A 14,189-nucleotide genomic window follows, 5' to 3' on the forward strand; every position below is an offset into this window, starting at 1 on the left:
TGCCGGTCACCAGTGCCACTGTAGCGTGCTGGTCACCAGTACCACTGTGCCAGTCACCAGTGCCACTGTAGGGTGCTGGTCACCAGTACCACTGTGCCGGTCACCAGTGCCACTGTAGCATGCCAGTCACCAGTGCCACTGTAGCGTGAGAAGGTGACGCTGTCACAGAGAAACAGAGAGGAACATCTCAAGAGTAGAGAACACTGAATCTGATGGATTAGGTCTTGCTTAAGGCCACTGCCACTGGATACATGCAGACTACCCATACGCTCCTTTTTCCTCACTCAGTAGATTAGCTAGGTTATCATTTCCGTCATCTACACAGAGTGTAATTCGTGGAGTGCGCCTGTGCACTTCCCCGGCATGTTGGTTTGTGCACCAGAGCCCATCAGTGTGTCGTATTCCCGTAACCGACAAGATAATCATGACTATCCAGCAAATGAATGGTAAGCTGGAGAAATAAGTGCAACCTACCTTAGAGACTCATTACAAAATAGGTTATAAAATTACAAAGATTTCAGAAAATTCTTCAGTAAGGAAATCTCTACCTGACTTGAGCCCATATCTACAGTCACCTTTGAACATGCTGTCCTTTTTAAAATAAGTATTCTATGGCGTTTAGAACTTCAGTCTGAGAAATGTTTACTGAAATTGCAACCAGAAAGAACCCTTCAGCCCAGAATCTGCAGGTAAGTTGTAAAGCATCCCCTTTGGTCTCCCAATGCATTTGAGGTGCCACGTATGCCCACAGAGGACCACCAAACTCCACGTTGATTGTAAAGGTGGTTTATGTTCCAGACTAAAATGAACTTACCTGCATTGAAATAAGAATGAAATCAATTAGGCTCCCAATTCCACAAAATCCTACAGTGCAAAACTTTAACAAGCCTAGGAAAACATAAGAAAAATAGTTCACAATCTAAAAAGTCTTAAAAATACTTAAAATATTTCTAGTTTTCTACTAAACTATTAAGTATTCTATATATATGATGATAAAAAGTATAATCTTAAAAAAAATCAAATCTCACCTAAAAAAATACAAGAACATTTTAAAGGAACTTCATGTACATAAGATGTCACAAAATAGTTTATTAACTCATATAACAAAAAAGTTAACTAAATGAAAAACAATAAACTCATATAAAACTTATTAAAAATTAATGTTTATACCTCCAAACACCAGGGCCAAGTGCCTGTCCATTAGGAACAGGGGTTCAGCAACACAAATAGACCCCCAGCACCCCAGAGCTGCAGAATGCCTGTTATTACCAAAGCCCCTTACTGATATGATCTGACAAAATGTATTATGTGATACAAGGTTTACTGAGCAGAGCTAGGAAGTTCAAATCTATACTATCAAGCCACAAGAAAATGTTCCAGAAAAACACAGATCTTGTAAAATTCCAAACTTTGACCAGTAACTGAAATACCTAGAGTTCATCCTAGACTGTTTAAAGCTCCTGTTTATTAGACATATAGTCATTATCAAGAGCACTGGCACACACCTTAAATCCCAGCACTTAGGAGGCAGATGCAGATGCATCTCCACCAATTTGAGGCCAGGAATTTTGCATCAGCAGGTAAGAGCACTGACTGTTCTTTGCAGGAAACCCAGATTCAATTCCCAACACGCCCATGGTGGTTCACAACCATTTGCAATGCTAGCTTAAGTGGACCTAATGCCCTTCTCCTCTTCCTCTTCCTCCTCCTCCTCTTCTTCTTCTTTTTTGTTTTGTTTTGTTTTTGTTTTTTGATACTGGGTTTCTCTGTGTAGCCTTCACTGTCCTATACCTCACTGTGTAGACAGGCTGGCTTTGAACTCAGAGGTTTGCCACCCTCTGCCTCCCATGTACTGGGATTAGAGTTGTGTGCCCCCCCCGTACCCCCAGTTCTAATGCCTTCTTCTAACTTCCAGGGGCACCTGATATGCACACTGGATACATACACACATGCAGGCAAAACAGTCATACACATAAAATAAAAATAAAGTCTTAAGACCAATCCTTCCCAAACTACTCCATGAAAAGGAAAACAAAGGGACACTTCTGAACTCTTTGCACAAAGCAAGTATTACCCAGACACCAAAACCAGGTGAAGACACAACAACAAATAGAGATCAATCTCCTTGATGAACAAAGACGCAAAACTTCTCAATAAAATACATGCAGGCTGATCAAGTACATGTCAAAAAGATTATTCACCATGATCAACACTGACTTCCTAGCAGTAATGCAAGAATGAGGAGTCAAGTCAATTGACCATAGGAAATCACATAATCACATCCATAGATGCAGAAAAGGTGTTCACAAAATCCAACACCCCTTTATGATAAAAGTCCTATAAAGAGATTAGGAATGGAGAAAATGTAACAACACATTTAAGGCTGTGTGTAACACACTATACAGTCAGCAGCATTGGAAATAGGGAACTTAAGCACCTGCTCTAGTTCAGCAACAAGACAGGGTGCTCATTTTCCCTCTCGTATTCAATAAGTACTTGAACGTTTTAAAGCAGCAAGACAAGAGAAGGAAGGAGCAGGAGAACAAATAGAAAATGAAGATACAAAAGCATTCTTTCTTATAGATCATATGATTCTACACATAAATGACCCTAAAGATTCTACCCAGAAACCTCTGAGAAAAGTTTCAGGAAAGCGGCAGACTACAAAATTCACAGAGTCAACTGTGGCGGCTCACACTGGTAGAATATGCCGAAGAGGAAGAAACAGGGAGATCAAGAGTTGGAGTCCAGCATGAGCTACACAAAACTAATATAGAAAATGTGGAGTCTTTCTATATTCTAGTAACAAACATGTTGAGAAAAAAAACCACAAAGACAACTCCATTCTGAACTGCATCAACAAAAAGTAAAATACCTCTAAATAGGCCTAACCAAAGGAGTATAAGACCTATCTAAAACACCAAAGGGGGGGGGGAAACACTACTAGGAGATACTTAAAGAAAGATCTTCCATAGTTTTCTTATCAGAACATGGATTACAGGTGGATTTAAACAACAGAAATAACAAAAACTGAACAACTCCTTACTCAACCACCACTGGGTCAAGGAAAAATAAAGAAATTAAGACTTCCTAAAATTCAATTAAAATGCACTTCCATAGTTTTCTTATCAGAACATGGATTACAGGTGGATTTAAACAACAGAAATAACAAAAACTGAACAACTCCTTACTCAACCACCACTGGGTCAAGGAAAAATAAAGAAATTAAGACTTCCTAAAATTCAATTAAAATGCACAACATACCCAAACTTATGAGACACTACGAAGGCTCAAGCTCTAAGATCAACAATTACCTCATGAAACTAAAAGGCTTCTATAAGGCAAAGAACTTTTGTCAATAGAACAAAACACAGCCTACAGATTAGGAAAAGATCTTCACCAACCCTACATCTGAAGAACTCAAAAAATTAAACACCAGCAAACCCCCAAAATCCAATTAAATAACAAGGTACAGAGCTAAAGAGAGAATTCTCAAAGAGGAATCTCGAATGGCTGGGAAGCACGTAATGAAATGCTCACTGTCCTTACTCACCAGGAAAAATGCAAATCAAAACGACTCTGAGGTTCCATTTTACACTGCTCAGATTGAAGTGACAGCACATGCTGGTGAGAATGTGGAGAAAGGGGAATACTCCTACATTGCTCGTGGGAATGCAAACTTGCACAACCACTATGGAAATCAATCAGGCACTTTCTCAGGAAATTGAGAATAGCTTCACCTCAAGACCCAGCCATACCACTCCTGGGCATATATCCAAAAGATGCTCCACCATACCACAAGGACATTTGCTCAACTATGTTCATAGAAGCTTTATTTATAATAACCAGAAACTGGAAACAACCCAGATGTCCCTCAAGCAAAGAATAGTTAAAGACACTGTGGTACATTTATACAATGGAATACTACTCAGCTATTAAAAACAAAGACATCATGAAATATGCAGGCAAATGGATGAAACTAGAAAATACCATCTTGAGTGAGGTAACCCAGACACAGAAAGACACACATGGTATGTACTCACTTATAAGCAGATTTTAGAAATTTAATACAGGAAAACCATACTACAATTCAGACTCAAAGCTAAGTACATGGAGGACCCAAGGAAGGATGCTTACATCACTCAGAAAAGGAAATAGAATAGACAGGAGAAGTTCAAGAAAGGGAACAGGGCAGGAGAGGGAAGAGAGAAATGAGGGTGGAGATCAGAGCTGGGGAGAGCAGCAGCAGGAGGACAGAGGCTTGTGCGGAGAGAAGAGAAACCATGGGCAGGGGCATCTCTGTGACAGGATGGACTACTGGGAGGAGGATATGGGGTGACTCTAGCTGAGACTCCTAACAGCAAGGTGGAGGGAGGAGAACACAAACCCACCTACAAAACTTCAACCCCAAATTTACCCTGCCTACAAGATGTGCAGGGATAAAAATAGAGCCGAGATTGAGGGAATGCCAACCAATGACTGGCCCAACCTGAGACCCACCCTATGAGAGAGAGCCAACCCCTCACACTATTAATGCTATGTTTGCAGACAGAAGCCTAGCATAGCTGTCCTCTGAGAGGCTCCACCCAGACACAGATTGAAATAGATTGTGAGACTCACAGCGAATCATTGGGCGGAGCACAGGGAGTCTGGTGGGAGAGTGGGAGAAAGGATAGAAGACCTGGAGGGGACAGGAGCTTTACAAGGGGACCAACAGAGCCAAGTAACCAGGGCGGGGGGGGGGGGGGGGGGTTTGTGGAGAATAAAGCACCAACCAAGGACCGTGCATGGACTGAACGTAGGCCCCCTACACAGATGTAGCCAATAGGTCTTCATGTGGGTTCCCCCAGTTAGGGGAAGGGGGGGCTATCTCTGACATGAATTCTGTTGCCTGCTTTTCAATCATTGCCCCCCTGGCGGGGCTGCCTGACCAGGCCACAGGGGAAGAGGATGTGCTCAGTCCTGATGTGACTGGATGGGAGGGAGGGAGGATGGACTGGGAGGAGAGGAGAGAGGGCGCTACAATCGGGATATAAAGTGAATTAATTAATTAATTTAAAAAATGAAACTAGTATAGAATTGGTGCCAGAAAAGTGGAACTGTTGATTTGAAGAATGTCACTTGGTGACTTTTTATGCCTTTGAACAATTTTGTTAAAAGATTGTGAGGCCGGGCATGGTGGCGCATGCCTTTAATCCCAGTATTCGGGAGGCAAAGGCAGGTGGATCACTGTGAGTTCGAGGCCAGCCTGGTCTATAAAGCCAGTCCAGGACAGCCAAGGCTACACAGAGAAACTCTGTCTTGAAAAACCAAAAAAAAAAAAAAAAAAAAAAAAAAAAGATTGTGGACATGTTTGGAAAATGGGGTCATAAAAGGTATTGAGTGTTGAGAGACTGAAGGGCTGTTCTTGTGAAAACATGGAAGAATGCTAAATTACTGACAATGGAGGCCTGCTTGTAAAGGTTTAGAGGAAAATAAAGAATTTAGTAGCAGAAAATAAAATACAAAGTCAGGCATGGTGGCACTTACCTTAATCCCAGCACCCAGGAAGCAGAGGCAGGAAGATCTCTACATAGCATACTCTAAGACAATCAGTACTACATAAAAAGACTGACTCAAAAAACCAACAGCAAAGAAGTTGCACACACATACACATATACAATGGGTGAAAGTGTTTGATGCCAAGCCTGGTACCTGAGACTGATCTCCAAGATGTCACAGTAGAAGATCATTTACTCCCAAGGACGGTGTTCTGACATTTAAGCACCCACACACAAACAAATAAATACATGTGAAATAAATAAATAGTAAAATGTTTGTAAAATAACTGGTCCTCATACAGCTACAGATAATCAATTCAAAACTGTTAAAAGCAGATGCGCTGACCCCTCAACACAGACTTGGGCACTGAGTGAACATGAGGTGGCCCCTCTCTCCTTGGTGCTGGACACACAGTGGAGTACTGCATGCCCTGGGCAACACACACAGCACTCATGTAATCGCAGCTGCTACAATCCAAAAGGTTCTTCCTAGCTGCTGTTTCCCGTCTGTCTGATGGGAGCTCAGTTAAGACAGGGCTTCAGCCTTGTTTCTGCCTGGCACCTAGAAGATGGCTCCCATTCGCTGAATACGTGGGTAAACCTCCTATTTCCAGTTCCTAGAGATCTCAATCATTGTCCCCAGTATTTCATAAAGTAACTCCTGCACATACACTGAGGAAACAGTGGCATGTGAGTGACCTCCCGAACACAGATATACAAACATATTTAACACACAAGACAAATTAAATACAAAGTCAATAAATAAAATGCTAAAAACGTTTTAAATAGCTGGGAATGGTTGTGCCCGCTTTTAATCTTAGCACTTGGGAGGCACAGGTGGTTTAATAATTATTTATTTATTTTACATAGTGAGTTCTAGGATACACAGAGATACACAGAGATACCCTGTCTCAAAAAACAAACAAGCAAAACAGAAAAGAAAAGAAAGTGCGTTCATGAGATCACGCCATAGGCAAGCCTACAGAGCACTTATTTTCTTAACTAGTAATTGATGTGGGAGGACCCAGCCCATTGTGGGTGGGGTCATCCCTGGGCTGGTGGTCCTGGGTACTATAAAAAAGCAAGATGACAGCCGGGTCAGTGGTGGTGCACACCCTTAGACCCAGCAGTTAGGAGGCAGAGGCATGGGCAGGTTGGTCTCTGTGAGTTCAAGGCCAGCCTAGTCTACAGAGTGAGTTCCAGGACAATCAAGGATATACAGAGAAACCCTGTCTCAAAAAAAAAAAAAGAAAAGAAAAAAGAAAAAAAAAAGAAAGAAAAAGAAAGGAGGGAATGAAGGAAAGAAAAAGGTAAGAAAAGAAAAAGAAATGAGAGAAAGAAAAGAACGAAATAAAGGTGAGCAAGTCAGAGTGCGAAAGCCAGACCAGCACTCCTCCACAAACTCTACATCGGCTCCTGCCTCCAGTGTAAATTTCACTTTTATTTTCTTATGTGAGGGGAGAGAGAGACCACTCCCAAGCCTTTCTAGCTCTTTCTGAACTCTCACAGGCTGGTTCAACTCAGCTCTTCAGGCCTAAACTGCTCTCCACACTGACTGAATTGCTCTGCTTGGCCTCAGACTAACTCTAGCAATATGTTCTAATCTTCTGGCTCCTTCTCATTCTCTGGCTAGTTCTCTCTGCAACATGTCTCTGTAAAACTGCCCCAGTAAAACGGCCACACACACACTACGCCCCTCCTTCTCTCTCCCTCTGTGATGCTCTTACGTAGCCGTTCTTTCCTGTGCGGTTCTCGTGAGAGTTGGGCGTGTCGTATCTCTAACTCATTCTGTCAAATCTTTCTCTGATTCTTCACTTTGTCTGCCCCTAAATTAGACGTCACTTTCAACCTGCTCTTCCTTCTATAAATGAATCTTGCTTTCACTGTTTGCGATTAAAGTTAACGTGTTCTAAGGGCATGTCTGTATTCCAGCCAGATCACATAGACCTAGAAGGTCTTTAGATATGATCCCTTGCCTGAGTGGCCATGTTGCTGGATTAAATTCCTCTATACTGCAGGTTCCTGCCTTGCTTGAGTTCCTGTGCTGTCTTGATGATAAAAAGTAATGTTTAAGCCAAAAACACCTTTTCCTCCCCACACTGCTTTTGGTCATGGTGCTTCATCACAGCAACAGTGACCATACTAAGACAAAATATACACTGCAACCTTCACTAGTATTTCCATAATGCTTATGTAGTTACTTTTTCTTTTATTACATTATTTACATGTGGGAGTGGGGTGGCCACGCATGCCATGACCTGTGTGTAATAGTAAAAAGAAATCATGAGAGTCAGTTCCTTCCTTCCATCCTGTGGGTCCCAGGGATCAAACCCAGATTGTTAGACCTGGTAGGAAGCTCTGTTACCAGGTAAGCCGTTTCGCCAACCTGCAGTTATTTTCTCTTTGTTTTGTTGTTGTTGTTGTTGTTTGTTTGTTTGTTTGTTTGTTTTGGGAGATGGTAGTCTTGACTGTCCTAGAATGTAGACCAGGTTGGCCTGGAACTCACAGAGAGATAGCTGCCTCTGCCTCTCAAGTGCTGGCATTAAAGATGTGTGCCACCACTCCAGCTTTCATTTTCTTTGTTAATTAAGTCAGCACACAGACAGTCCCTGAAACTCTTGACTTTCATTTATGTACTATAGCACTCAGTTTTGGTTATGAGTATCAGAAACATACCTCCCACCAAGCCCATGCGGAAGATGTCTCCTGGCTCCCCGGTGGGTAGTAACATAAGACTAGAGTTAACTTTGCCAGCTGGGAAGCTGAGAACTCAAAAACTTTACATTTGCTCAGTGAGAGATCAATAAGCAAGCAGAATGCTATAGTAAGTAAAGCATGATCTCCAAAGACAGAGACGTGGGTTCATATCAAGCTCCCAGCTAAACGTCCCGAGCTAGATCTCTTAGTCTCATGGCAATTTCCTTATGCACAAAAGAAAGATTTTAACAATTATGTCACAGAGTATTAGCAAAGCCTCTAGGCTCAGGGAATCCTTTATCCTCTGGTGAGTTTCCTACTGCTGAAGGGGATTTAAAGAGGATGATAAACACAGATAAACATGGGTAAGCATATAAATGTGTTGTTTAAGAAAACTCATGGTCGAACATAAATAATTCCGTAAGCATTAGTAACCATGACAAAAGGGAACTGTCTGGCTCACCTGGAGGATTGGGGGATGGGAGGCGGGTAATGAGGGGGCAGGGGGAGGGTCCCATCCTGACAGCTGAGGAAGCTGGACTCTCATCCCAGCCCATGGAGATCACCGAAATGCCAACCTGTCCTGAGAATGGCCGTTTCTGTTCTCAGGGAAGCAGTGACAAGGACTCTGGCAAGAGGACACTCTTTTGGAGAGAAAGGACACACACTTGTAAAGTCTTACTGTACAGCCACTGTGTGCCTAGCATAGCACAACAGTTCCAGTCAAGTAACGAGCCTTCACTATAGGGTGTGGTTTCCAAAAGGTACTACACAGGAGAGGCCAATAGTGCCTGCTTTGGCTCAACTGCAGAACTGAACACTCTCAACTCAGAAAAAAACATACCATACAACTCACATGAATCTTGTACATGGGGAGATTCAAACTGTAAGCATATGTGCATTTAATACAAATTCTACACAAGTGTCACAGGGATTTTTTTTTTCTTTCCTTTCTGGATGAAGCATTACTCACCTAAGGCAGGGTATCCGAGGTAAAATCGATCTGCTCCCAGCCATCCCAGAAAAAGAGACAATGCAACCGCCACTTTGTACGAATAGCCATTTCTGCATAGGATCAAAGCCTGAGTGTCACAGCCACGCATTGCCAACATGTGAACATTTTAGACAACAAATCTGTGAGTTGTTACTTATTTGTTCGGTGGCTACTCATCCACTTGTTTTTTGGAGGCTATGTAACTAACAGTATTCTAAGCTTACAAAAATGAATGTTTAATGAATATTAGATATAATGTTGTTTAATGCACAAAAGCAACATAGATCCCTGTCCTCCAGAGACTCACATTTTCGTGGCAGTAAGCAAAAACCCAAACATATTTTAAAATCTAACTGTATAGTTTGCTAGAAAGCTACAGATATTATCACACACACACACACACACACACACACACACACACACACACACACACAAAAGTAGCAGGTGTTTATCAAATCCAGAGTGCCAGAGTATACAGAAAGTCCAGAATGCTGGGGGGTTACCTAGTGATGAGACAGTGACATGTGACAAAGACTTAAGCATCAGTGAAGCCACGTCCATCTCCAAGGGAAGCAGCAGCTAGTCCAAGGCAGTAAGTGCACAGATGGGGGATGGGTTAAGGCCAGCATGGCGGAAGTAAATTAAGGAAGAAAAGGAAGAGCAGCTAAGGGGTGAGGGAACAGGGCCGGGGAAGCAGTAGCTGTGCCGCTCGCCACCACCCACACTCCAACTCTCACTCTGAGGGAAGTGGGACACTTCCACAGGGTTTTACGCTGTGATAGGATCTGACTTACACTTTCAAACCCTGTGGTCGTTACACTAAGAACATACTGTCATAGAGTATTTATCAATAGTGTCTCAAGCACGCCATAGCAGAAACCCCAACCTCAATGGCCTACGCCAGGCAACAAGCGTCCAGTCTCACACCTAGGCCAGCAGACTGCTTCAGTTCAGCAGGGCACGCCTGCTTCGGCTGACTGCCTCGGCCGAGGCGGCCTGAGCCTAACCACAGCTACAGATGCACTCTGAGTCGGTAAGATTTTCTAGGGTTCAAGCTAAGAATGTGGCAGACACTTGAGGCAAGTTCTTTTTAGGGTTATCTCATCAAAATACAAAAGGAGTCTCGCAAACCCACTTAAGCCTCTACATGTCTGCCACCATTAACCTGAAGCCAAAGTAAGCAACAGTGGCATGGGAAGTACACAGTGTCCTGTTAGTGGGGGCCGAGGGCTCAGTATCTGCTAACAAATTCAAATTTGAGCACAAAGACCAAATGTTTTACTGTTTTTAAATGCTCAGGTGAAAATTAATAATGGCTTGACTGAGTTATTACTCAGTTATTACTGAGTCAAAGGAAGTGCCGAGAATCACCAGATCTGGGGTGTGTTCAAAAGGATTGTTCAGGTTTCCAAAAGAGAAAAGAAGCAGTAATAGCACTCTAAATTTTATCATAAGCACTAGGATGTTGAAAGAGCTGGGGGGAAATGCAGATGAATGGTTCTTGAAAGGAAAGTCAAAATTTATTTTGGGTGGGTGAATCTGAAGTATCTATGAAGCAGCTGAATATATGAGTATGGACTTATATGGACTTATTTGTAAATCTAAGATGGAGATAGAAATCAAACAGTTAAGTTACAAACATACAGGACATGCTTAGCTTCAGGAGGTTACGGGTGGATGTAGTGGGCTACGATCCCAGCATTTGGAAGATGGAAGTGTGTGTGTGTGTGTGTGTGTGTGTGTGTGTGTGTGTGTGTGTGTGTGTGTCGGGGTTCCAAGATCAGGCCTGGCCACACAGCAGGTATGAGGGAAAGGAAGAGGAGAAGCCAGGAGACACTAAGAAAGCAGAAGCAATCAGACTTGACATGGACAGTACGGGGAAGGGACAGACTGACCCCAAAGCTTCCCACCGGCTTCTCTGTCTGGTCTTTTTGAGGGTCACACCACATGGTGCAGGCTTGCTTCAAACTTTTGATCCTCTTGCCTCTGACCACCAAGTACTGAGCAATGCCTATGCTTAAGAAATTGGGTAGAACAGGTGCCATTCACTGAGACAAGTATCAGGGCAAAAATAAACTGTGTTCAGCTTTAGGTATAATAAAGATGACCACATATACAGGGTAGATAGATCAAAGACAGAAACAGCAGGAAGCCAGAGCCTAACCCAGGGCACATACAGCTGTGTCCCTCACTACCCCACCCTGACTCTGCATGCCCTTGCTTAAACCTACATTAAAACCTTTTCTTTTCTTTCTCTCTTTGTTGTTTGGTATTTTGTTTGTTTTTAAGGTACTGGCCCACTTTTTAAATCTCTTATTTATTATAACTTATTCACATTACATCCTGATTGTAATCCCCTTGCTCTTATCTTCCATTCCCACCCTCCCTCTCTCTTCTGCCTTATTCCCCTCCTCTAGATCTCTGATGGAGGTGGGGGGCTGCTCCCCCACCATCTGACCACAGCTTATCAGGTCTCATCAGTATAGTTTGTACTCCCTTCCTCTGTGTGTCTGCAAGGCAGCCCCACTATGGGGCAGTGATGAAATCACGGGCATCAGAGTTCGTGTCAGAGGCAGTCCCCACTCTTTCCCCTGCTCCCCACGTGGAGCATGAGCTGTCCATTGGCTACATCTGACCAGGGGAGTCTAGGTTCTCAGCTTGCCATGTCCTTGGTTGGTGCATCAGTTTGTGCAGGCCCCCTCGGTCCAGATCTGCCAGCCTTGGTGGTCTCCCTGTGGGGCTCCTGATAAAACCTTTTCTTATTAAAGTCCAATTCTGCTTCAAAAACAAACAAAATACAGGACCAAGGATATTGTTTGGGGAATAGCAACATTTACAAAAAAGCTAAGGTGGCTGGAGATGGCTCAGCGGTTAAGAATTCAGCTGCCCATAGAGGACCAAAGTTTTGTTCATGGAGCCCACATCAGGCAGCTCACAGCCACCTGTAACTCTAGCTCGAGGGGACCCAACGCCTTCTTCTGCCCTCCACAGGCACTCACATGAACATGTGTGTACACACACACACACACACACACACACACATACACGGTGGAGGGAGTGCTACTTACACGTACATGTACACACACACGGTAAGGAGAGATTAAAAATACAATCTTAAGAAAAAAAAGAAAAGAGCTAAGGCATAATAATAAACGAATTCTAGAAACCAAAAAAGAAAGCATTTTAAAAGAAGGAAATAGCCAATGTTGTAGAGCAATTTTAATATGGAATATCAATACTACTTGGTAGAGAAACAAGGATTGCTGGTAAGTTCCAGTATAGGGCTCTACAGAATGTTTAATAGTTGATGAGTAAGTATTGTAAGAAACAATTATTTAAATGATTGGCAGGTAAAGGGAATGAAATACAAAAGCAATTATGCTGACAGGGCAGAGACCGCCTAGTTATTCAGCAAGCTGTTTCTAATTTTCACATCACCTAGACTACCTCTCCTAGCTGGCCCAGCAGCCACGACAGACCGTGGTTTGATCAATGGAAAGAAGGCGAAAGTAAGTACTGTTCTGGACTTGGTCCCTACAATACACTTACAAAGGATTCCCTTTCCCCTCTCCACACACTGTCTGGATGGAAGGGATACTAGAGGCAGCGAAGCCACAGAAATGCCGGGCCTTGCATGGCTGTGCAGCCTCACTCGCATCTGCTCATATCATAATCCAGAACTCTAAGACAACCCAAGCTAGACCACAACATGCATGAAAAATAACTCTCACTGTGCTCAACTACTGAAGCTTACAGCACTCTAGCCTGCTCCACCTAACACAGATGACCAGGATAAACAGTTGAGTGGCTTCGTAATCAACAGATGTGGCTACTGGGCTTCGGTTTCTGGAGACTATTACAGAGTGGCTTTATCTGTAATACTGGAATGGAATTTTCACCAAGTATTAATATTATATAGTTTCAAAAATATGCTAGCGAGAGTAGAAAAAAAATACGTCAATTGAAAGGGAACCCCCAGCAAATAGCGTTTGCCGGGGAGTCTATACACAGCTGGCCTTTGCGGCACACAGAGAAGGAAATGTGACACAGCAGGGCATGCAGGGCGTGCAAGTCTTACACCAAAACTATCTACTAATGGAATTTCATGTTCTGATTCTATGCTCATCAAAAAGCTGTTTTTGGGATCTGTTGATTTGACTGTGAGGGGGAATGAACTGGCTAGTAGAGTTGGAATATTTGTTTTCCGTAATGATTATGTTATTAAAAACTGACATCAATGCCTTGTAACCACATTTAGCACAGCTCAGTCTCCCTCCGCCTAATCTATCCTGAGACATACACTGTAATAAAATTCAGATTAGCTTGGAATCTAAGCAGCAGAGAATAGTTGCCATGACAGGCAATGGCTGTAGGATCCAGCCTGAGAAAGCTGCGATTCTCAACAGAGGAGTTTCTTAGTGTACTAAGGGCCGTGATATCTTTCTCATACCAGCACTTAATATTATCTGTTCTGCTAAATGGCATGCATAAGGTAGAAATATCAACCTATGATTTAAAAATTGAATAAAACAATACCTAAGTGCTAGGGGAAAATTCCTTTCAACAATTTTGACATTGCTAATTCTAAGACTTCTGAAAAAAGCTGTAGAAAAATCCAAATATTAGTTATTTCTTAACATGACTGCAAATACATACCATCAAATAAGATGTAATCATTTATAGTCCTAACATTTAAAGATGATGTTAGAAATAAAAGAAAGTGAGAAAAGTAATTATGTCCTTAGTTTATAGCATGAAAATTCAATGTAAGCTTTCTAACAGGAAAACAATAAATGTTCTCTAAATAGAGGCATTCCTTTCCCACCCCACACTCAGCCAGCTTCTCACTCTGCCTAATGTTACAAAAAGGGAAAACAGCGGGTGATGGTTAACACTGTCAGCGTGACAGGATACAGAGTTACCTAGGGGACAAACCTCTGGCCATGTCTATAAAGATG

General features: G+C 42.6%; 1 protein-coding gene across 1 annotated transcript in view; it reads right to left on the reverse strand.

The window, feature by feature from the left end:
* TM2D1 (TM2 domain containing 1) overlaps positions 1–14,189 on the reverse strand; it is a 34,092-nt gene that overhangs the window by 11,385 nt on the left and 8,518 nt on the right. The window contains exons 4-5 of the mRNA XM_084769503.1: positions 9,211–9,302; positions 815–888 (exon numbers count right to left, since the gene is read on the reverse strand). Of these exons, the coding sequence (XP_084625629.1) occupies positions 815–888; positions 9,211–9,302 (166 nt within the window). The remainder of the gene's footprint in view (positions 1–814; positions 889–9,210; positions 9,303–14,189) is intronic.

Source organism: Acomys minous (genome assembly GCF_964271855.1).
Source record: "Acomys minous genome assembly, chromosome: 1".
NCBI classification, from domain to species: Eukaryota; Metazoa; Chordata; class Mammalia; order Rodentia; family Muridae; genus Acomys; species Acomys minous.